The sequence below is a fragment of the Xyrauchen texanus genome, chromosome 38 (assembly GCF_025860055.1).
Source record: "Xyrauchen texanus isolate HMW12.3.18 chromosome 38, RBS_HiC_50CHRs, whole genome shotgun sequence".
NCBI lineage: Eukaryota > Metazoa > Chordata > Actinopteri > Cypriniformes > Catostomidae > Xyrauchen > Xyrauchen texanus.
The window spans coordinates 4,346,580-4,371,635 of NC_068313.1; the positions used below are offsets into that span (position 1 = coordinate 4,346,580).

Here is a 25,056-nt window from a genome sequence, read left to right on the forward strand (position 1 = left end):
ACAAAGAAAGAGTGATAATGAAGTGGCTTGGAGATCTTTACATTTATATTTTGTATCTGTGGCCAGGCAACTCCCCGGATCTTAATCCCATAGAGAACCTGTGGTCAATCCTCAAAAGGCGAGTGGACAAGCAGAAGCCCACAAATTGTGATCAACTCCGAGCACTAATAAGGCAATAATGGATCAGCATCAGTCAGGATTTGGCCCAGAAGCTGATATCCAGCATGCCAGAGCTGAATTGCAGAGGTTATGAAGAACAAGGGTCAACACTGAAAATATTGACTCTTTGCATATATTAAATGTGAAAAAATGATCTACAAATACTTAAGCAGCAAACTTTTCAAAACACAAAATTTATGTCACTGCCAATACTTTTGGCCAAGGCAGTATTAACTTGACACAGTGTCCTAAAACACAACGCAAGCAAAGTGAGGCACCTCATAACCATCCTCCTCACACATCCAATCTGACAGATTGATGAATTCAATTGCAAAATGGATTGCTGTGGACTGTAGACCAATAATAGGCTTATGTTCAATGATATGGAAGTAAATAATTAATTGCCTTCTAAAGCCACTTTTTGTAATGTCTAATCAAAGCTTAACTTGTCTAACACAACAATGTAATGCATTTCAATTATCCAAATTATTATATTAATATTTCAGTGTGACACCTATAATGCATCATACCCAGAGGCAGACTGGCCATCGGGAGAAACGGGACTTTTTACAGTGGGCTGGCTGCAAAACAGGGCCAAGATATGCCGAGGGTGGCCGTGAAACGTAAGAGGGACACATTCTTAGCAAATTATTAGACTTCAGTTGACTGGTTATAAACAATTGTAGAACGCTATCAAGTTCAACATCTTTTAATTTATAAATGTCACACAAGCGTTTTATTACGTTTGTAGTATAATATACAGTATGCCACATTCTGCTTGGTTACCGTTTGAGTCATTACTTCAGCCAAGCACATCTCTCTCGTTTGAATGAGTGATGTCTGTGATGACTTGTGTCTTTCAGTATCTCTGTGTGAGCTGAAGGAGAACGTTTCTATGCAACCATTTTCTTATATAAATATTTTTACTATTTCAAAGCTTTGATATGCATTCATTTCAGTGGTAAATCAATAATAAAACTTAAGATTTATTATTAATAATAATAAAAAAACATTTATACCAAACTATGTTATTGTTACTTTTAAACATCAGTATGGTAGTATTTTATATACTTAAAAAAAAAAATATTATGGAACATTGTCACATGACCTCATTAACATATACGTTATGAGTTTAAATCCACAAATGATATCTACTGTCGTAGTCTCAGAAACAATGAACAATCTTTTTCCGGGGTATATGCATGCAATTTTTGAAAATATGTTTAGTCTGATCAAATATGGAGTCATTTAACATTTAATCATGTTTAAAACTGCAGCTACATTTACTTCTGGTTTATTCCTTACACTGGAAATTAAACCTTAACTTCCATATTAAAATGCTTTATTACCTTTTCAAAATAATTTGTTCCCAAATCACAAACAAATTAAGTTCTTAAACTTGCAATTAAATATTGGACATTAATCGCCTTAATTTAAGCCCAACAGTTTGGCAGGCAGGGGATCTGGATTAGGCGATGGCTGAAGCTCAAACCAAAACCTGAAGCTTTTGAGTTAAAGAATCAAAGCTGACTGCACATTGCTTTGCACGGTTGGTTTACACAATCTGGCAGTATGACAGTTGAAGAGCATCATTTTCTTGGATGTTAAAATACTTCGCTTAATAAGCATAAAACTATAAGTAAGCCATTCATTGGTTGATTCTCCCAAAAACTTCAAACACTGGCTAAATCAAAACACTAAAGTTTGAACTATGTTGCCATTTCAGCAACATTGCCTCAACCCATGGCACGAGTTCAGGGTGGGAATATCTGTGTGCCTGACCAATGGAATACAAGGGTGTTTGGGAAACTGGTTATTACTTTTGCAACTCCGTTTGGTGAGGCTAGTGGCACAGAAATAACACTTCACTTTTAAGCACACTGAACTGGTGTCTTGGGATAAACTAGTGAACACGCATGTCAAGGATATAAAACATACTGTTGTGAGACAGCCAAATAAGGCCTGCAAATGGATTTTTCTAAACAAAATTAAGGCAAGGGTTTATCAAGTGGACATGACAGCTTTATTTTTTATTGTTTTATGAACAGCACAATATTATTTGTTGACTCATGTTTTGCAGTCCGTTCCATTGTAGGATGATTGGAAGGTGAAGGTCACTTTATCTATCTGAAGGCTCTCTTTTCGGTGTACTTCAGCTTGTACATCCTCTTAAATCTGAAAGAATATGTTTGATGAACACAATGGACTGATGCATCTTTAGACAAAGCATTGAAGTGTTTACCACAAACCTTATAATCCTATGCTAACCAGCCTCACTAGTGCTACACAATGTTTTTGAGGGGTTTCATTAAAGGTTATCTAGCTACAGAAAACAGACAATTTACTTGGCTCTCTCTGGGCTCAATCAGGTTTCTCTTCTGTAAACTCTCAAATCGGTCTTTGAGGATGCTGCCCTCTGGCTGCAACACAAAAAAATGCACCTTCATAGGAGATGTACAACTGGAATGCAGCTCAGTTCAATCATACATAAACATACAAACCTTCAGACTGTGTAGAGAGCAGGCGAGCTCATCACTCAGCTGCACATCTACATCAGGAGCCTGGAACCTAATAAAAGAATAACACTTTCAATTACATAACAAAACTATGTAAATTACAGTCAAAACTCACTGGATTAGTTTTACAAAAGCAGTTTTTTTTGTTTGATGCACTGATCATCATAGGCATCATATATTTTGGGTAAACTCTGCACTGTTGTTCATGAACAAATGAGATTTTTCACGTTCATGATTTCCTCTGTTGGGGAGTACAAAAACCATTGAAACTACTAAATTTTCAGTCCCTTACACTGTAACTCTTTAAAAAACAATTTTTTAAATCATCACTATATAGTGTTTCAAGAAAACCCAAAACAGAAGTTACTTTTACCCCATTTCATTTTGATTAAATACTTAATTGCTATATTTAAGGGTGTCTTTTGTTATATTAATTGTATTTAACTTATTTTTCTGTCTGTTCCTCAAACATAGCTATGGAATGGCTTCAGAGGACTTGGAAATATAGCAAAAATATTGTTTTGTTTTTGAACAAAATTTGCTTCTAATCTGACATGCGCATGTTTCATGTGAGTGTTGTGTGCTCTATCTCTGGACCATGCAAATTAGTGAGCGAGAGACAGGAGAGTGTAGAACGGGATCACCCGCGGCGAAAGACCAAAAAAATACAAAATTAACGTGACCCGATTTTTAAAAAAAAAACCTATGGATGTAATCAAACAACTAGACATCCCAACAATCAAACCACCTGACAAGGAAAACAGCTACAACACTGTTACGTGGCAAAATATAATGTTTTAAACTAAACATTAAATCACCTTTTCGCCTATTTTAGATATTACAAAAACAAACCGGCCATGTTTGCCTTCAGATATTCATATTCTCTCAAAAATAAATAAAGATTTGTGTATTATATTTTGTTGCATTGCTTTGAGATGATGTTTATAAAAATAATGATATTGGGTCATCAACATAGACTTAAATGTGACAATGAAAAATGTTGCAGTTTTGCGAGGTTGATTTAAAACCAAGTTGAGTGTTTTTCTTTTTCAAGTTCCAAATAAAGAGATTTTATTATAAATTTCTCATGTATACATTTAATTCACTGACTGGATTATCCAAATTCAGACATTAAAATATGGTTATTTAATATATAAACCTATTTTTATTGATTTTCCAAGAAACAAAAATACTACATTGTGATATAAAGTATACCTGCCACAACATGGTGGTTTTACTCACAACTTGAACTCCACAGCTCATAAAAGGCCCTTTCTGAATTATTATTGGCCACTGAATGTTCTTTAACAGGCACCGCAACAGCAGCCCTGCAGAGTTGAAGTTTTCTCTCCGTGGCAACAGACCCATGGCCACCAACTTGGCTGCTTTCTCTGCCATGCGACGCAGCTTTTTAGCATTGGGTTGCTGGAATGCCAAGACACTAAAAAAACACCAGAGAGAATCATGTCTATGGAGCCAATTTAGAGATTACAGCATTCTGAATAAGCCATTTGAATCAGAAAAATGGAAATGTAAAGGACAAGTCTCAAGTTTTTAAAAGTTTACATTTTCTTTTCAGTACCAAGTCTCAGGTTTCAAATTTCAGGTTTTACTTTAAGAAAGCAAACAACTTTCCAGGGTTTATTGCACATAAAATTAAGCTTTTCCAGATACATTTTTGGCCCTCATTTCAACATGGGGTGAGCTACCCAACCAGAGTTTTGGACTGGGTCAGTTTTTCCAAGTATAACTTGAGTACAGGTCGGTTATCGGAGTTAATGTAGACTGTCAGTTCTAACCAGTCTGGCCATTCTCTGTTGACCACTCTCATCAACAAGACATTTCAATCTGCAGAACTACCCCATTTTGGATTTATTTATTTTTTTAAGCACCATTTGGAGAAAATTGTAGAGACGGTTACAGAAAATACTCAAACCAGCCCGTCTGGCACCAACAATCATGCCACTCCAAACCACTGATATCACATTTTATCCCCCTTCTGATGGTTGATGTGAACATTAACTGAAGCTCCTGGCCCGTATCTGCAGGATTTATTTGATCCCCTTTTCTCCCCAATTTGGCATGCCCAATTACCACTACTTACTAGGTCCTCATGGTGGCATGGTTACTCACCTTAATCTGGGTGGTGGTGATCAAGTCTCAGTTGCCTCCGCTTATCACGTGGCTCTTTGTGCATGACACCGCGGAGAATCACAGCATGTGGAGGCTCATACTATAATCTGCGATCCACACACAATTACCACTTGCCCCATTGAGAGCAGGAACCACTACTCGTGACCACAAGGACGTTGCCCCATTTGACCCTACCCTCCCTAGGAACCGGGCCAATATGGTTGATTAGGAGTGGGTGGAGTCACTCAGCACACCATGGATTAGCTCTCGTGACTCCAGGGGTGGTAGTCAGCATCAATACTCGCGGAGCTACCCAGGCACCCGTATCTGCATTATTTTATGGACCGATTTGATGATGTGCGGTGTTTTACTAATATCTTACTAAAAGTTTAACCAACATCCCTCTTCACTCATTAAGCTTTTAGACCTGCACTGTTGATAAACGCTCACCACAATCTAGTGACAAATTGGTGTTCATTGTCTACATTTTCCTTTTGCAAATATTTGAGTGAGTTAATACACTGTAAATATAAATTATCAATAGTTTTGTATTTTTCTTATTTGCTGTGATTAAAATGAAATACAGTTATGCATTTGGCAGATGCTTTTATCCAAAAGCCACATTGATTCATCTTGCCTGACCACTTGCGAGCAGATTGCATGACACAGATGTTCAGACCAGGTGTTAAAAGGGCCTGGGACACACATGCAACAAATAAACCTCTACAATACAACACATCAATCCTGATCTAATGCCCTCAGATCCTGGAGGGCTGTTCACACAACAGCCCTCCAAGTCCCATTACGATTTCTTCACATTCCCAAAGAAATACTGGGAGCGCAAGGATGAGATCATCAGCGGGCAGAAGACTCAGAAATTAGATGTGTGCATACTAAGAGGATGTAGGTTACACATCACATTGAAGCATATGCATATATATATATATATATATATATATATATATATATATACATACTATATATACATACACTACACACACACACACAGTACATAGAAGGGTCATACTGCACTCACTCTTTCGGTGCAGCAATGTGTGATTCGGGCTGAATTATTAGATCCGCAGCAGATTTGAATGTTTGACCTTCTTCAATGTCGTCTCGAATAACACAAAAGAACAATCATTATGTACTGTGGAAGAAAAGACATTCAAATATAGTAAAGGGGTGACTGGGGCTAGTTGTCACTTTTCCACTCCAGAGAATATTAATTTCATGAACAAGCATATACATTGAAGAACCCTTATGGTGGGGCATTTCATCACATTGTATGGAATAAGGGGTTAAACAATGGTGACATTACATATTTATATACTAGAAGATATTTGCTAGTATGTTTGAATTATGTTGACTTGTTTACCTTGGAGTTATTACAAATAAAATGGTATGCTACTTAAGTTTGTAGGATATAATCCACATCAAGTGGAAATTCTGAAATGGGTTTATGAAACCAACATTCAAAACCATTACTAGAGAAACATGTAGTTGGATTTTTCACTCAAAACCATATAGTGTACATGTGAGAACTAGTCCAGGAATTGCCATGTAAAGAGATGAATAATTCATACGTACCTGGTTTTGTCTCGTTCTCCTTTTCACCAGTGTCCACAAAAAGAGGTCGTTATCTGGTTTTTCAGATAATAAGCCCCTATTGATGAAGAGACCAAAATAATAAGTATTTGATTTTGTTGTTTAGAATTTAGAATTTGTTGTCTAGCTTTAACAAATAGGCTTCTACAAAAGTCAACTATCAACTCTTCAAGCATGCACAAACTCTTGCTTTATTTTGAAAGATCCAATTTAAATTCAGACATCCACGGAATGACTACGGTTTATTTTGAATATTAACAATAAAAACTATTCCATTTCACATATAATCACTCACCCAGTAACTCTCTCGAAGCCGCACATAATCCAGTAAATCTTCCACATCCTGAATACCACTGTATTTGTTCGTTTTTGTTTTTGTTTTTTTTCTTTCTTTTTGTATACGCGTTTTCGACATTTGATATCCGAACTGTTGCGACAAGACACAACTTAAGGGGCAAAAACCCCAGTTCAACCGCTGCCATGCGTTTATATGCTCTGGCGGCCGCCATGATGAAATTAGAGAGGTGGGGCGAAGGGATAAATGGGTTGTGAAATATAGCTCATGAATATTACTTAGAAGGTCATGTGACTGGATGCTTCAGCGTTCAGAACAGAGTAGTGGCAAAGCTGCGTTCACACTGTCAGCTATTTGTGGTAAAGAAACAGTGCTGTTTAGACTCTCAATACACACCACTAGCGACCTAACATTCATTTGCACCTTTGAGTGATTCTGTAGATATTCTGAATGCCTGAGGGGGTAGAGCTCAGACTCACTCGTTGGGCATGTGATTTGTGAAACAGTTGTCACGCTTCTCTTGTAAGCATCATGGAATAAATTCTGACTGAACTATTTGTTTTTCTCTATTTGTATGTAAATTCATAAAATAGGTTTGAATAAAAATACCCGGGACAAGACATCGCTCGAGGTTGAAGAAATACACAATCATGTGACAAACAATCATAAATAGAATAAATACAATACATTTGTTATAAATTAAATAAATGAGCATCATACAGACACACATGTCAAGAGCACAGAATATATCCTGTGAAAGATAAGTGATTTCAGTCGGATATAGATTACAGTTGTTCATTTGTTACATTTAACACAAGACCTTTGTCCTTTATTATCATTAATGTCCTTGTACATGTTCTTGTACTTAAGACATTAAATGTTGAGTTGGTTGGGAAAAGTTGAGTAGGTTTCAAATGTCCAAAACCAATTTTACCCATGTCCAGAGTCAAAAATTATTTTCTAATTATTTAGATTTTTTCAAATTGTCGAAAAACAATGACGTAATAAAATAACATGATATTCACGAGGTAGTTATTTCGCCCTATAAAATGCAAAAAGCAGTGAAGGAGGTGGAGAAATGGGCGAATAGATGGGGTTTTCGGTTTTCTGTGGTAAAGACACAAGTAATTTGTTTTTCTAATAAGAAAAATATTCCTAAGTTAAATATTAAAATGTATGGTCATCAGCTGGAACAAGTTAAAGTAGTGAGATTTCTAGGTATGTGGATGGATTCTAAATTAAATTTTGGAGTCCATATTCAGAAATTGATAGAAAAGTGTAAAAAAAGGAATAAATGTTTTAAGATGCTTGTCAGGTGCTGATTGGGGGGCAAGTTGCCAGTCACTGAAAATAATTTATTATGCAGTGATCAGGTCAAATATAGACTATGGAAGTATGGTATACAGTTCTGCTGAAGAAAACTTTACTTAAAAAATACAAGTTATACAAAATCAGGCCTTACTGAATTTGTTGTGGAGCATTTAAATCTTCTCCGGTAGTATCACTACAAGTTGAATTGGGAGAATTACCGTTGGAACAACGCAGACTTCAATTGAGGATGAGATACTGGTCAGGTGTATGTGGACATCTGGAAAGTCATCCAGTAAAAATATTGTTGAAGGAATGTTGGGAGTATGAATACAAAGAAATAGCAAGCTTTGGTTGGTTAGTAGGGAAGGAGGCAAACAGCTTGGGATTGAAAGATTATTTAATAGCCCCCTCTGTTCCAATACCAGCAATTCCTCCTTGGATGTATCCCATGCCATTAATTGACTTACAAATACATAAATAAATAAATAAACCAATTAGCATATCAACTGAATTAGTAGTTAAACAGTATGTAAATCGAGAGTACTATTCAGTATTACAGGTATTTACAGATGGGTCAAAGGAACCAGAGTCTGGAAGAACTGCAGCAGCAGTATTCATTCCTACATTTAATTTAAAAATTACAAAAAGAATATCAGATCATGTATCGGTATTTACTACTGAATTAATTGCTATCATATTAGCACTACAGTGGATTGAAGAAGTTCAACCAGCTAGAACCGTGATATGTACGGATTCAATGGCTGCTCTTACTAGTCTTATGAGTGGAAAATCTGAATCTCGGCAAGATTTAATATTTGAAGTTTTGCAATGTTTATTTAGAGCAAGGCAGTTAGGGATACTGGTATTTTTTCTCTGGGTGCCTGCACATGTGGGTGTGGATGGTAATGAGGAGGTAGACCGGTTGGCAAAGAAAGCATTAAATCATGCACAAATAGAAATGAATGTATCACTAAGTAAATCAGAAATCAAGAGATTAATAGCAATTGAAATTAATAAAAGATGGCAAAAGATATGGAATAGTGACTCTAAAGGAAGACATCTTTATCAAATTCAAGAACAGGTTGGAAATGAGAGGAAAAGATATGGAAATAGGAAAAAAGATGTCATTATTACAAGGTTAAGAATTGGTCACACTGCATTGAATTATAGTCTTTATTAAATAGGGAAGCATGATACAGGAAACTGTGATAAGTGTGGGGATTTAGAAACAGTGCAGCATATTCTTTTAGAATGTGCTGCATACTGAATGGGAGAGACAACAGTTAATTCAAGAGCTACAATGGATGGGAGTTGATACAATTTCAATAAGAGTATTGTTAGGAAATGGGTCAAGACAATCAAGAATTCACGAATTAATATTTAGATATTTAAATAAAACAGGAATATTAAATAGAATTTAAATATTTTTTTTTTTTTCTCTCTCTCCTCTCGTTTCTTCCAAAGCCAAGTATACTCCACACTCCAGATCAGTAGGTGGCGGGAATGCACCATTTATGTTGGTCTGCCAATCCGCCATTAAACTCCAGAAGAAGAAGAAGAAGAAGAAGAAGAAGAAGAAGAAGAAGAAGAAGAAGTTATTTCGCCCACCAATAGATGGCAGTAATGAACCTTTCAGCTCACGCAACATCAGTGAGAGAAGAGCATTAGGCGGGTACTGTGGGACACGCATGAAAAGGGAGGGTCGAAACGAAAGTTGATGAAGCGGATCATAAATAAAGTATTGTAAGCAAACAATTAACAGTGATAAACGATTCTTCAGTATGCCTTTGTGCAGTACATGTGTTCATTCTATGTGCCTATCTTAGCCGATTATTAGTTTTGTTGCATGATGATGCTCTCAAAGTCATAGTAGGGATGATCCTAATCGGTTCATAGACGCTGTTGTGCAGACGTTTTATATATACTTGTTTCCAATGTACAGCTGATGGATCGGATTGCCTCTGAAACACAATGAGTCTGGTGCTGCACGAGCTATTAGTGTGCTGTCGGGGACTAGAGAATGAAAAAGCCACAGAGAGGAAGGTGTGTGACAGCTCATTTTGTTGACATCGATGATCTGATTGATATCCACTTGTGCAAAATCTGTTTATTATTCGTCTATAGTTCAAATCATGTGGGTGCTAGATGGGTCATTGACACAGAGGGATGTCCAAAATAAAGATAATAATTTTTTTTTGATAATGTAGTTTATAATGTGTGCCAAATATGTAACGTTTCAGAATATTGTCAACAAAAGAAAATGTATTTAATGTCTCAATGTAATGTATTGTGGTGTAAACATCAAGGAAAATAGTTAACAGTAAATGTTATTTATTTTTTTTACAAATTCTGTATGTTTTTGATTCATGAATATAATGTAGTTTTCTTGGGGTTACAACATTTGACATATCAGGACTTACACCACCTTGGCATTTGTGACTTTAAGCCCCAGAAAAAATATCCAGATGAATTTTAGTTCAGAAATGTAAAACATGTCTATCACAGAACAAGTGTATTATAGTCAAGTCATTATAGGTGTGACATTTTTTTTATGTTTTCTGAATAAATCAATGGTTCTGGACACACAGTTGATTGGAAACTGTAGAAATGCAGTGAAACTTGTTTTGGTCTTTATTCAGAAAGAGGTGGACCGCTTCAGGAGACTAATTCGTGCTCAGGACACAGTTGAGGAACTTGATCGTACGTCAGCATGCAAAGTGTCCAAGGGCTCCAAGCAGCTCACTTGGGATGCTGTTTTCCGGTCAGTTACATTTCTGTCCTTTCATGTCCACTGTAAACAACACATTCTACAGGGCAAGTCAGCTACAGGTTAATAATACATAATGATACTTTCTGTACAGGTTTCTTCAGAGGTTCCTTCAGAAAGAAACAGAGCTTTTACAATCAGGAAAGGCCAACGTTTCCGCCACCACGCATGCCAACCGGCAAAAAAAGATGCAGGAGATCAGCAGCCTGATGAAGTATTTTATCAGATGCGCCAACCAACGTAATGTCTGAGCTACTACTGCTAAGATAATCTTTGTGACATTGCAAGAGAATTAAACATTTGTTCTCTCTGATTTACACAGACAGCATTTTCACTGACTCCAACCCAAAACATTTGATTTATAACAACATACTTGAATTGCCTTAGAAAGATATATTTAGATTATTTATTGACCGTTAAGTGTTCTGTATGAAATGAAAATGAAACCAGACTAGACCGATAGATAGATTGATTGATAGATATGTAGATAGATAGAAATTGATATGAAGATCGATAATTAGATACATAGATTACATACATAGAGTTAGAGTCAGAAAGAAAGATGGATAGACAGACAGACAGACAGAAAGAATGAATGAAAGACAGATAGATAGAAAGACAGAAAGAAAGATAGATTGATAGTCAGACAAACAGACAGAGTGATGGAAAGTAAGTAACTTGCCATTCCTGTTTTTTCAAATGAAAATAGATTAGTGTGGACATGATCAAAATCTATATGGCAAGTCGGTTCACTCATTGGCCATATTTGGAATGCTCCGGGGCGGCTATTTTTCTATGTAATCAAGTGGCATACAAGTGCTGCTCCTATCCAGTTTAATGTGGAAAGACCGAAATCATATGAAATGGTTGGTCAAGATTATGATCAAAGAACATATTTCAAATCAGAGGTAAAATCAGACATCAATGGTATCATAAATTATACTTCTTTACCTCAGATTACGGTAAAAACCGCAATTTTACCGGCATGTATTGCTAATACGCATGCACATTTAGTTTAGTTGTATTGCCACTTTTCGTTGCCAGTGTTTTTAAATAAAGTCGACATACTGGCTTGTTCACGTTAATGGGCCCTCCTCTCTCTTTCAGCTTAAAGCCAAAATGTTCCCACACCGGAGCTGTGGAATGCGGCTTTGAAACCAAGTCCATTTGGATTTATTCTTCCAAATTTTTGGCTGGAATTATCCAGTTGTCGTTACAAAATGCTTATTAAAACACATATTAGCCACATATTAGACATATGTTGCTGTTTGCTCTATGTGTGTGTTTGTGTGTGTGTGTGTGGAGGAGCTGCCTGAGTCCTGCCTCCGACACTGAGAGCAGACGAGTGGACAGCAGCAGCACGACTGGCTTAAATGTTGGTGACATTCATTCTTATGTAAACAAACACGCATGTAAACATGACGGGCAATATCGAGGTCAGCAAAAATGATTGAGGTCATGTCCATAAATCCTACGATAAGTCGATAACGTAATTTTCGTGACAGGCCTAGCAGGGAACCCCCACAAAAAAACCACAAACGTAGTCCATATGACTCGAGCGCTATATTCCAAGTCTTCTGAAGCCATACTACAGCTTTATGTGAGGAGCAGACTGAGATTTAAGCTGCATAACAAAATAAAAGCATTGTTTGGAACAACATATGGTTGAGTAAATAATGACAGAATTTAAGACAAATCCTTTAATTAGTATATTTGAATACATCAATGTAATTAATGCATTAGAAACATGCATTAAGAAAGACTTACCTGTGTTCTTCAGGTGGTGCAAAGTTGAAGTGTGCAGAGGTTATGTCTCATGTGGTGGAGGTCTTGCAGAATCCGTTCAGCTGTGCAGCGTATGGTGAAGACTACAGCAGTATTCTCCTGAAGAACATCCTGTCTGTGCGCAAATACTGGTGTGAGATGAGCCAGCAGCAGTGGCACAGTGAGTGCATCACCTCTGAAAGATGCTGAGTTCTGTATAATGTTTTTTTTTTCTTTCATCCTCTCCACTTCTGCTCTAAATTAATATCCCTGTTAATCATTTCAAACTCAAATTACTTTTTTCATCCGTTCAACACAAATGGAGAAATTTTGCGGAATACTCATAAATAGGGATGGGAATCATAAGGGAATTTGACTATTGACTAGTCTGTGTATTTATAGTCCTCATGTTCTCTTGTCCTTGGTCAGGTAGTGTGGTTGTGTAACGTTCTCGTTCATGGTTTCAATTAATAGTTAATTCACGTTGTAGTCAAGTTTAGTCTAGTGTTTGTTTTGCTTCACATTTTGGATTTCAACATCTTGTAAATAAACTGCACTTGGTTTCTTCACTTCATGATTGTCTTCAGCCTGCCTCTAACGTTACAGAGTAACTGACTGTTCGACATGAACCCAGCAGTTCCCCTCATACGTCTACGCCAAGGGAGTCGTCACATTGATGACTATATTCAGGACTTTTGTGAGCTTTGTCATATGGTTGATTTCAAAGACATCACCCTCAAAGATTTTTGTTATGTATTGGATTAAACAAGCCTCTTTATTTCTTGATGCCTGGGGTAAGAATTCAATGGACTCTGGCTGGGTATATTGACTATGCTCTTCGACTGATTGGCTCAGACTTCACTGTGGGAGTGGCTGATGAGGAACACGGCACTCCTACAATAAAAGTCACATCCAAGCCCTCATCCGTCCTGACCTCGCCACCGTCCAAGTCATGGCAAGTTGCCACATCTGACCCGCGTCTGACCCTCCATGCCAAGCCGTTTTGACCCCTGGGCCTCAACCTCCGGTGGCTCTGCCCCCTGGGCCTCCACCTCCAACGGCTCCGCCCCCTGAGAGTCCAGCATGCCGCGCTGCCTTGCCTTGCCATGCTGTCTCATTAACCTCTGCTCCACAGCCCACATCTGTCTCGCCAGACTACGCTCCACTGCTCAGGTCCTCTTCGACAGGCCATGCTCAACAGCCCATGTCTGCCTCGTTAGGCCTCCCGCCAGCTCCACCCTGGTCTGCCCTTGTCTGCCCTTGTCTGCCCTTGTCTGCCCTTGTCTGTCCTTGTCTCCTGATCCACCACCAGCTTCACACTGGTTACCTGGTCTGAAAAATGATAGAAAAATACAAGAACAAAATTAACCGGTTATTAACCGGATACCAACATTTAAAAATAATGCTTTCATTTTGTTCCCATTTTTGTTTATGTTCTGCAAAGATTTTCGTTCATTTTTGTTTTTCGTTCCTTGAACCATTTTAGTCCCTGCTTTTATAACAAAACTTCTCTTTAACTTTACTTTGTCAAACAGTGTTAATTTTCACAGACTTTTGACAAAAATATCCTTTAAATGTAATCAATATTTCATTAAGACTTTTTCACAATATATAGTCCCATTAGATTAACATCTAATTTTATTAGAGAGAAAATTTTTTTTTATAAAAATGACAAATAATGTCTAAAAAAATGTATTGGAGTCTTTAGGAACCCCCATAGGTAATGAATGGGTGAGATTATAATACAGAGCATTTTTTTAATTGATCAAATAAAATCAATCTATAAACCACCATGTGGAACACACCCACACAGAAATGATAGGGTGATACACGTAAATGAATTTGTGAGAATATAATGCAAAGGATTATAAAAGTCAGCCACAATACATCACACGCCCACACACACATGCACCTACAGATCAAAGTCAGAGTCTGATTCCACATTAGTGCTGTTCACGTCACTGATTTGAATTTTGATGTTTGCAAAAAAATTGCAATTTTACCATTGCGAAGTCTTGTGTTTGCACACATTGTATTATCACTATTCATTTACTCTGAGTTATAAAATGTTTACGTTTGTTGTATGAAATAAATAATAGTTAACAAAATGCTGTCTTCTCATAGAACAACCACTCACCTCTCTCTCTCTCTCTCCCTCTCCCTCTCCCTCTCCCTCTCCCTCTCTCTCTCCCGCTCTCTCTCTCTTTGTGTTTTTGGAGCAGGTTTGTTGGATTTGTACTGTGGGATGTTCAACAAGGGCTTCAAGTCCATCAACAGGGTCCAAGTGAGTCGCATCATTTACACGGTTGTTCGGGGCTGTTGTCTTCAAACGGACGGATTGTCCCACACTCTCTTTAACTTCTTCTTAAAGGCTCTGAGCAACTCCAGGTTTGTCACATGGCTGTTTTTTTGTTTTTTTACATGTGATACACATTATTCATTAGCACTAAAGCATAGATTTGACTTGAATTGTGATGTTCTTCCTCAGGGCAGAAAGACAGCTGATGATTTTGGAGAATCTGGTGTCTGCAGTGAATGTGTTTCTGCATTCAGTTCTGCTGTCCTGCAGGAAACGGGTGTGTGGTTTGGGTGAGGAGATTTTGCCCTCTCTGCTGTATGTTTACACTCAGATGAGACCGCGTCCAGTGCTGAAAGAAGAGCTTGTCAAATTTTTCAACCTGCAGCTGTGTGTGCATCACCCCAGAGGAGCAAAGACTCTAGAGACAGGTACTGATACAGGGCAGTTTGCCATTCACTATAATTCCATTCATAACTTTTAATTAGCAATTTAACAAATAAACAAACAAACACCCCTGGCACACAGAGTGGTTGCGCACGGGACCATAGTTCAATGTAATGGAAAGAACAGAAAGAGTAGCTTGCAATTACAGTATTTGTTTAAAAGAGATGTTAGTGATGTTTCTATTACAAAAATAATTTATTTATTTTTTTGTATTTTTTTTCTTGTTTAATGTGCAAAAAAAACTATAAGTAGGTTGACTTCCCAAAAGCTTTTGGGTGCTTTCAGAACATTGCTTTGTTTAAGTATCCAGACCAGTTCGACCAATGGCGTGAGATTGGGGTCGGGCTATTGTTTTGTAAAACAGGAAAACCATTTTTAATATTTAATTTGGTGCAAAAAAAAAAAAAGTTATTATACTAATATGCCAATCTATAGTTTAATTATGTTGATATGCTTTGTTATGATGCCAAGGCTCAAAGAAGGTCTCTGACCGGAATGTTTAATGAAGGAAATGCTATTTAATAAAAAACGTTAGCAAGCTATGACGATGTCTGGAACCTTGTCTATTCTTTCTTGTAGTTTAATTTCTAATTTAGCATTCTAGAAAGTCATAATCTTCTACATAAAATGCTCTACTGGCTCTATGTCTTGCATAAAATGATGTTAGCTTCTAAAGATTATTGCTGACAAGAAGACAGCATGAAATAGTAAGGCTGTCAAATTAAAATTGGAAGTGCGAGTATTCGTCAAATTTAAGATAAAAAGGTAGATTTGAATGCTGAAATTGCGCATTTGAATTTTAAATGTGTGCCAAGAGCTGACAATGACTACAGACCAATCGCTAAATTTAGCAAAATGCATGTAACAGAATACATGCATTACGAGATGCGTTTTTAAAGGTTGAAGTCCTTTTTAACTCGACACTGAAGAAACAGTGAAACGCGGTCAAGTGGTCAAAGACATCTATTTAGCGTGTGTGTATACATAGAAGAACTATTGGAAAAAAAAAACGCATTCAGTGTGAACATCCGCTTAGGTGGGGGTCTTAAGCCATTGTGTTGTGCTCTCTTACCAGTGCCTTGCAAATAAGCAATGCGTTTTAAAATGTTGTGTCAAGTAAAAAGGAGTTAATTTAGTAAAATCCTGTGTTCTGTTCTATTCTGTTTTGCTCCATAATGCATCCTGTTTAAACAGCCCGTATAATTGCAGCCCTGGGCTCCGATACATTCTGTTACCAAGGAGATGCAGCTTCAAAACCAAGCTCAACCAAATACAGCTACTACCTATAAATATTACTACCATACACACAGCTTGAATGCGTTAACATAGTTAACATAAAGCTGTCTATAGAATTATTATTTTTCTGGATTTTATTTTACTTCAGATTTGAAAATATTTGTATTTATTAATTTTTTTTGCACTTTAGTTTAAAATGGAATGATTTTTTGTTAACACTCTGGGGTCGACAGACCCGCCGGCGCATCCTGGATATTTTCATCATTATAGCGGAAACAACTTAAAATACTCCGTCATTTTGGTGCATACAGATAAGTGTGACATCATTAGAGACTATAAAGGGTCTACCTTTATTTGTGTACACTCACAATAACAACAATACCTTGTGCTTTTGTAAAATAAAGAAAATAAAAAGGGTGAGCTTTCAGCAGTCTCAGTTCACGAGCATATTTCTGAAAAGTCTGTTACCCCTATGTTTCCCCTTGAGGTTAGTTTCGAATATGTTCCCCTATGTTTCCCCTTTATCAAAGTTTGTTCCCCCTATGTTTCCCCTTTGTCGGAATCCGTTACCCCAATGTTTCCCCTTAAGGTTAGTGTCGAAGTCTGTTCCCCCATGTTTCCCCTTTGTCAAAGTCTGTTTCCCCTTTGTCAAAGTCTGTTACCCCTATGTTTCCCCTTAAGGTTAGTGTCGAATATGTTCCCCCTATGTTTTCCCTTTATCAAAGTTTGTTCCCCCTATGTTTCCCATTTGTCGAAGTCTGTTTCCCCTTTGTCAAAGTTTGTTCCCCCTATGTTTCCCGTTTGTCTAAGTGTGTTACCCCTATGTTTCCCCTTGAGGTTAGTGTCGAAGTCTGTTCCCCTATGTTTCCCCTTTATCAAAGTTTGTTCCCTTTATGTTTCCCCTTTGTCGGAATCTGTTACCCCAATGTTTCCCCTTAAGGTTAGTGTCGAAGTCTGTTCCCCCATGTTTCCCCTTTGTCAAAGTCTGTTTCCCCTTTGTCAAAGTTTGTTCCCCCTATGTTTCAAATTTGTCGAAGTCTGTTCCCCTATGTTTCCCCTTTGTCTAAATCTGTTCCCAATATGCTTCCCTTTGAGGTTAGTGTCTAAGTATGTTTCCCCTTTGACAAAGTTTGTTCCCCCTATGTTTCCCGTTTGTCTAAGTGTGTTACCTCTATGTTTCCCCTTGAGGTTAGTGTCGAAGTCTGTTCCCCTATGTTTCCCCTTTATCAAATTTGTTCCCCTTATGTTTCCCCTTTGTCGGAATCTGTTACCCCAATGTTTCCCTTTAAGGTTAGTGTCGAAGTCTGTTCCCCCATGTTTCCCCTTTGTCGAAGTCTGTTTCTCCTTTGTCAAAGTTTGTTCCCCCTATGTTTCAAATTTGTCGAAGTCTGTTCCCCTATGTTTCCCCTTTGTCTAAATCTGTTCCCAATATGCTTCCCTTTGAGGTTAGTGTCTAAGTATGTTTCCCCTTTGACAAAGTTTGTTCCCCCTATGTTTCCCCTTTGTCGGAATCTGTTACCCCTATGTTTTCCCTTAAGGTTAGTATCGAAGTCTGTTCCCGCTATGTTTCCTCTTTGTCTAAATCTGTTCCCCATATGCTTCCCTTTGAGTTTAGTGTCGAAGTATGTTCCCCCTATGTTTCCCCTTACGGTTAGGGTCGAAGTCTGTTCCCCCTATGTTTCCCCTCACGGTTAGGGTCGAAGTCTGTTCCCACTATGTTTCCACTTTGTATAAGTCTGTTTCCCCTTAAGTTTATTGTTGAAGTCTGTTCCCCCTGTGTTTCCCCTTATGTTAGTTTTGAAGTTTGTTCCACCTATGTTTAATTTATAACGGCGCCACAGGAAACACTAACCTAAGGGGAAACATAGAGGGAGCAGACATTGACAAAGGGGAAACATAGGGGGAATATACTGACAGAACATTTATTAAATCATAAAAAGGTCGGACGGTGAGCCGAGGACCCGCGTCCTGTGATGAAACTCTTAAAATGCCCAAGTGTCCCGTATTCGTGTGACATTCAATAATTTGTATGGTTTCTCTGGTTTCTTGCAACCGGTATGGGTTTCTGGACTTTAGCGCATGTCTTTGGATAAGTTAAGCCAATGTTTGTATTATTATAAGAGGTTTGCCATGCTTTGAGTGTCCTGCAACATATAAATGACATATGGGTGTGTTTCATTCAGAAGTAATGATCTCTAGGGCCTGTTATATAGGGATGAAATGTGTAATACAACAGGCTAAACTCACCTTTGAAATCATTTTTATTTCAAAATTATGTTTGTAACGATCCTACTGTGTGGCTATCATTATACACATTATACACATCTGTATATTGAAAGATACAGTACTACTTACTGAAATCAGATGTGTCCTCTCTGCTCATATGCACACTGCACGCACACACGAAGTGACAGTCGTGCTTCATGTCTGATCTCTGCTATGTGCATCACTATTAATGTTACTATTCATTGTATTAAAAAACTCATGCTGTTAACGCAAGCCCTTGTGATATGTATATCGCGATATGTACATTTGCGATATTTCGATATAGCGTGCAGCCCTTGCGACCCTGCGTCCTTCTGCGTGGACATTGTGTTTTGGTTTCTCTCTACGCAATGCATATTTTAAATTAATTTAAACGACTGATCTCGGTTCAGAAGTATCTGGGCTGTCAGAAAAGGGTTATACTTTTGACTTACGAAGTCATGTGACAAAACAACTTCGATCACAGCAGAGTTTGTCTTTGGGAGAAATGGCAACAATTTTACATCTGGTATGAAACCTCATTATTTTTTACATTGAAACCTGTTTGAGTCTCTAGTTTCATCCGAAATGTCATTTGCGTCTATTCATCTTTGAATTGAATTTGTATGAAAATGCTTGTTTCGCATTGTATGTGAATGCACCATAAAGAGAGAACATTGAGATTTTTTTGCCAAAGTACAAAAAAACATTGTAACGTAGAAATCAAGTCAAATAAATTTTATTTGTGCTTTTCCCAATACACATTGTTCCAAAGCAGCTTTACAGAAAATCAGCTGTAACGTCTCAAAAACATGAATAACCAACACTTTTGGAAACATAAGCAATATAATAAAAAAATCAGACTTTCTATAGCTTGGTATTATTTAAAATTTCACAACTTTCCCGCTGTCCACATAGAGTGTGCATCAATAAAGTATTCACTGCGCTTCACCTTTTCCACATTTTGTTATGTTACAGCCTTATTCCAAAATGGATTAAATTCATTATTTTCCTCAAAATTGTACAAACAATACCCCATCATGGCAATGTGAAAGATGTTTGTTTGAAATCTTTGCAAATGTATTACAAATAAAAATTAAAAACAAATCACATTTACATAAGTATTCACAGCCTTTGCCATAACAATTTGCCATAATTGAGCTCCGCTGCATTCTGTTTCCACTGATCATCCTTGAGATGTTTCTACAACTTGCTTGGGGTCCACCTGTGGTAAATTCAGTTGATTGGACATGATTTGGAAAGGCACACCCCTGTCTATGTAAGGTCCCACAGTTAACAGTGCATGTCAGAGCACAAACCAAGCCATGAAGTCCAAGGAATTGTCTGTAGACCTGCGAGACAGGATTGTGTCAAGGCACAGATCTGGGGAAGGGTACAGAAACATTTCTGCAGCATTGAAGGTCCCAATGAGCACAGTGGCCTCCATCATCCGTAAATGCAAGAAGTTTGGAACCACCAGGACTCTTCCTAGAGCTGGCAGCCCGGCCAAACTGAGCGATCGTGAGAGAATGGCCTTAGTCAGGGAGGTGACAAAGAACCCGATGGTCACTCTGACAGAGCTCCAGCATTTCTAGGTGGAGAGAGGAGAACCTTCCAGAAGAACAACCATCTCTGTAGCACTCCAACAATCAGGCCTGTATGGTAAAGTGGCCATGACAGCCCCCCTGGAGTTTGCCAAAAGGCACCTGAAGGACTCTCAGACCATAAGAAACAAAATTCTCTGGTCTGATGAAACAAAGATTGGCCTGAATGGCAAGCGTCATGTCTGGAGGAAACCAGGCACCGCTCATCACCTGACCAATACCATCCCTACAGTGAAGCATGGTGGTGGCAGCATCATGCTGTGGGGATGTTTTTCAACGGCAGGAACTGGGAGACTAGTCCGGATCGAGGGAAAGATGAATGCAGCAATGTACAGTGACATCCTTGATGAAAACCTGCTCCAGAGCGCTCGGGACCTCAGACTGGGGCGAAGGTTCATCTTCCAACAGGTCAACGACCCTAAGCACACCACCAAGATAACAAAGGAGTGGCTATGGGACAACTCTGTGAATGTCCTTGAGTGGCCCCGCCACAGCCCAGACTTGAACACGATTGGACATCTCTGGAGAGATCTGAAAATGGCTGTGCACCGATGCTCCCCATCCAACCTGATGGAGCTTGAGAGGTCATGCGGAGAAGAATGGGAGAAACTGCCCAAAAATAGGTGTGCCAAGCTTGTAGCATCATACTCAAAAAGACTTGAGGCTGTAATTGGTGCCAAAGGCGCTTCAACATAGTATTGAGCAAAGGCTGTGAATACTTATGTACATTTAATTTTTTTTGTTTTTTATTTGTAATAAATTTGCAAAGATTTCAAACAAAATTCTTTCACGTTGTCATTATGAGGTAATGTTTGTAGAATCTTGTGGAAAATTATGAATTTAATCCATTTTGGAATAAGGCTGTAACATAACAAAATGTGTAAAAAGTGAAGAGCTGTGAATACTTTGCACTGTATGGGGGCATTTTTTAGGGAAAATATTTGCTCTACAAAAAAAAAAAAACATTTTTTGTTGTTTTCTTTTACATATTTATTTGGTGCTACTAGTTACAAATCATAAGCGAAATGGAAAATGCAGTCATGCTCGTGACTCTTAAAAACAAATTATTTATGGCATTGAATGATATTGCTATTACTAGGTCTGCATGATTTGGCCAAAAAACAAACAATACTGTATTATGTACTGTATACTGTACATAGTACTTTACATTATACACGGTGAGGGAGAGTCTGAGCCAGACGCTTTCAAAACCGAGTTCAACTGATTTCCACTACTACCTGTTATTATTACTGTGGTACATAGAGCTTCAGTCTGGGATAGTGAAAATCCTATTGCAATTTTTTGACAATATATATTATATTAGATAGATGTTATAATATAGATTGCAATTTGAACTGCAGTATGTTAATGACCTTTAATATCTCATTTTGCTGCTGCTCGAATGTTAAGGCTTAAAGAACAAAAGCACACAAAATCACTTTGAAACAGCAGCTCTCATGTTCAAAAACTACAAGGGAGAAAAAAGAATCCCAGTTCTTTTTCTTCCGTTTAAATCCAGAAGCTGCAGGAAGACCTTTGAGTTTCTGTGTAGTTGACAATAGTTTTTAAATATGGTCCTCATTCCAAATGTGTTTTTAAGCTAATTTAAATGTTCACAGTATGTGTTGTACATGACTCGCTCCGCATACTCAGATCACCTCTTTAAATAGATTTTGTGTAGATTGCGCTCTTATTGTGAACTGCTTTGAGACTGCTGAGGACACAGACTGCATTGTGAGCACCACGTGTGTTTGGAGTAAGTGTAGTAGGTGACAGAACAGAGCTCCGCCCCTTCTCTTTGAAGCGTGCAGTGCATGATTGTATTTTGATTATTTGTGCAGCCCTAGTCATTTCTAATAGCGTTCTTGCTTCTATCATAATGCTTTGCTGGCACAGGTGCCCATGCGGAGGACTGGGTGAGATGGCAGGGTCAACTCTACGCCCTCTATGATGCCCTGGTCAGTGAGATCGGTCAGATCGGCAGCAGAGGGAAATACGCCACAGGTTCTCGTCATATAGCTGTACAAGAAAACCTCATTGAGCTGACGGCAGATGTCTGCCACCAGGTGATTCATGTTGCTGCTCAGTCATCAGTCAATCAATAAAGTAGTGCAGTATATACGACTCATGTCCAATATCCCAAGTATTCTGAAGCCTTAGGATAGCTTTTTGCGAACAGACCGAAGTCATTATTTACTGAAAGTCTTTTCCTTGGTGTGTTTATGTCACATTAATATGACATTTTGATTTGTTGAATGTGAATGTGCTGTGTTTGATTAGTTGTTCAGTCAAGGTACGCATGTTCAGGAAGTGACATCATCTCTATGTCGAGATACTCAACGGGACAGTCCACAGAGCTACAAGCGTAGACGAATCGAGCAACCGCTGACAAATTGGGAGGTGATACGATCTAAACTGCAGCCTCACCACAGCGACTTCGACATGATACCCTGGTACTGTTTGTTTATGTTTAATACACAAATTTAGCATTGTTTTAAGTGAGGACATTTCGGTATTGCAGTTTGTTTTATTTCAGTTTTCATGAATACGGTACACATTGTTGTCCTATTTAAAAAAAAAAGACAATAAAGGCACAAATCACATGTTTTTCTTTAGAGTGAACTATTACATAAACCACCTCACAGGTTTTAACCTTCTCGTCTGTATACATCAGTTAAAATCATACAACGTCAGAATTTTTAATACATTTTGGTTTTTATATATTTTTTATTATTTACTTATTTTATTTATGTAGTGTTTAGCGCTGTCCCACATTTTCTTTTCAACCCTACTATATTGCATAATATTATTTTCCTATTAAAAATTACATTCAATAAAATTGACTTCATTTGGACTCGTTCTACAGTATGGTGGGAAGACAAGTAAAACCTTTCATTCTATTTCTGAATTTGACATGAAACTGGGGTTTTGACTGCAAGAAAAAAATCAAATAAATCTGTTTTTATTTATTAATGGGAAATATACGTTTATTAATAACTACAAACAAACATTTGATCCAAAGATAGCTAGCCTCTTCTGAGTGATAGCCTAATTCGAGATACATTTGCGACCCTGTTACCCATTCTGGTGTTTTCTTAATTATATTTTATGATTAAATTATTAGGGCTGTTTTAATGCCAAATAATTAATCGAATTAATCGTTATCAATCGCGTAAATCAATATTTGCGTAAAAAGGCCTCCAAATAAATATTTCCTTAATTTAAAAATATTTTAATCAAAACAATTAAAAACTTTTTTTTTTTTTTATATATAATTATAATAATGTTAATAATATAATAATATGTAGAATCATTCAAATAATTCAAAGACAGAAATTGTGGCTTTGATTAGACAATACAAAAGGTAGCTTTAGAAGTCAATATGTTTGTTGCATTTCCATATTATTCAACATACTGTAAGTCTTTCACTGGCCTTCAGTCCTCAGCAACACGTGTCAGATGGACACTTGGTGCGTTAAACTGGTTTTTAGTGTCTCAGCCATAAATGCCGTGTTTTTAGGTTGCTAAGTCAAGTTAAATGTTATTTAAAACTTGAAATGACCCTTCCCAAGACCCCTGCATTCAACTGTGCTTGTCCAGCTGTCGGTTTTATTGTCTGCACAGCTGGAGTTGCACTGACTGCCACCTGCTGACTGCGACTCACAAAAACATGAAGGTGGTTCTTTAAGCTAGAACTGAAAAATTCCTTATTATGGAATTTACATACGCTCAGGGGTCATGATGATTAATTGCGTAAATAGTTTTTTTATACTTTTTTTTAATTTAACTAATCACACTGAACATGCTGACAGTCTTAAAGGTGCACACAGTATTTCCCCCCCTCATTTAAAAAGTTTTACCTTGAAAGAAATGTATTGTATTTTTGAAAGAAATGTATAAAATCATGACCACTCGCATGACATGATGACTCCAGTCGTATCTGTAACCTTATCAGAACTGTTTTATTCTACATGGAGAGGGTCCCCTCATGGAGGCTGCTATGTTAGAATCACATGACCAGCCGGATACCACACTGTTATGGAATATTTTCACATAAAGATTAAATGAATCCTGTCTGACTGTGAATAGTGAATTTCTACAATGGCATCAGTATGATGCTGCATCCCTGCCACTAGTTGTCAGTCCAAGGCAACATAAAAAAAAAATACTGAGTGCATCTTCATTCACTGACCATTCCATATATTTATGAAAATTGTCTAAAAATGAAGCTCTCTAGTTTGTTTGCAGTGTAGTGATTCATTATGTCACCCGACAGGTTACAGGTCACAGCCGTCCTGATATCCAGGTACCCCTCCATCCTGCCCGCTCATGAGCTTGTGCCTCTGCTGGGGCTGCTCTGTCAGCTGCTGGGTGAACAGCAGCGAAGGGGCGAGAGAGGGCCGTACGTCCTGCGCTGTCTGAGGATGCTGGCTCTCTGTCATGCCCAGAGCTCAGTGAACTCCTCGAGTCATGTGGCTGAGCTGGGCCGTATTTGGGGGAGAGTGTGGGCTCTTGCACTGCGTGGAGTCAGCTCAGCACAGACTGGCTCTCTGTGTCTGGAACTGTTGCGTACTATGGTGCAGGAATCCCTGGTGCCTGTGGATAGAGAGTTCTGGAAAGTTTTCTCCGGTGCTGTTTGCAAACCTTCCCTGTAAGTTTCTTTGCTCATCTTTCAT

The 25,056-nt window shown here is 38.0% G+C and overlaps 1 protein-coding gene and 1 long non-coding RNA gene across 4 annotated transcripts in view; one reads left to right on the forward strand and one right to left on the reverse strand.

Annotated features, from left to right (window-relative positions):
- Positions 1 to 1,533: 1,533 nt before the first annotated feature.
- On the reverse strand, positions 1,534 to 6,917 carry LOC127631779 (uncharacterized). 3 transcript variants are annotated; one of them, XR_007969014.1, is made up of 7 exons: positions 6,712 to 6,917; positions 6,399 to 6,474; positions 5,845 to 5,926; positions 3,918 to 4,116; positions 2,661 to 2,727; positions 2,505 to 2,579; positions 1,534 to 2,334 (listed from the first exon to the last, which is right to left on the reverse strand). It is a non-coding gene; the product is annotated as an uncharacterized LOC127631779 (long non-coding RNA). The 3 variants fall into 3 exon arrangements; XR_007969013.1 differs by having other exon boundaries at positions 5,845 to 5,958; XR_007969012.1 differs by having other exon boundaries at positions 5,845 to 6,474.
- Positions 6,918 to 9,689: 2,772 nt separating this feature from the next.
- atm (ATM serine/threonine kinase) overlaps positions 9,690 to 25,056 on the forward strand; it is a 117,069-nt gene continuing 101,702 nt past the window's right edge. Inside the window, exons 1-10 of the mRNA XM_052110090.1 lie at positions 9,690 to 9,765; positions 9,965 to 10,065; positions 10,662 to 10,783; positions 10,884 to 11,029; positions 12,570 to 12,734; positions 14,776 to 14,941; positions 15,042 to 15,280; positions 22,277 to 22,446; positions 22,661 to 22,833; positions 24,657 to 25,031. Coding sequence (XP_051966050.1) covers positions 9,994 to 10,065; positions 10,662 to 10,783; positions 10,884 to 11,029; positions 12,570 to 12,734; positions 14,776 to 14,941; positions 15,042 to 15,280; positions 22,277 to 22,446; positions 22,661 to 22,833; positions 24,657 to 25,031 — 1,628 coding nt within the window. The 5' untranslated portion in view covers positions 9,690 to 9,765; positions 9,965 to 9,993. The remainder of the gene's footprint in view (positions 9,766 to 9,964; positions 10,066 to 10,661; positions 10,784 to 10,883; positions 11,030 to 12,569; positions 12,735 to 14,775; positions 14,942 to 15,041; positions 15,281 to 22,276; positions 22,447 to 22,660; positions 22,834 to 24,656; positions 25,032 to 25,056) is intronic.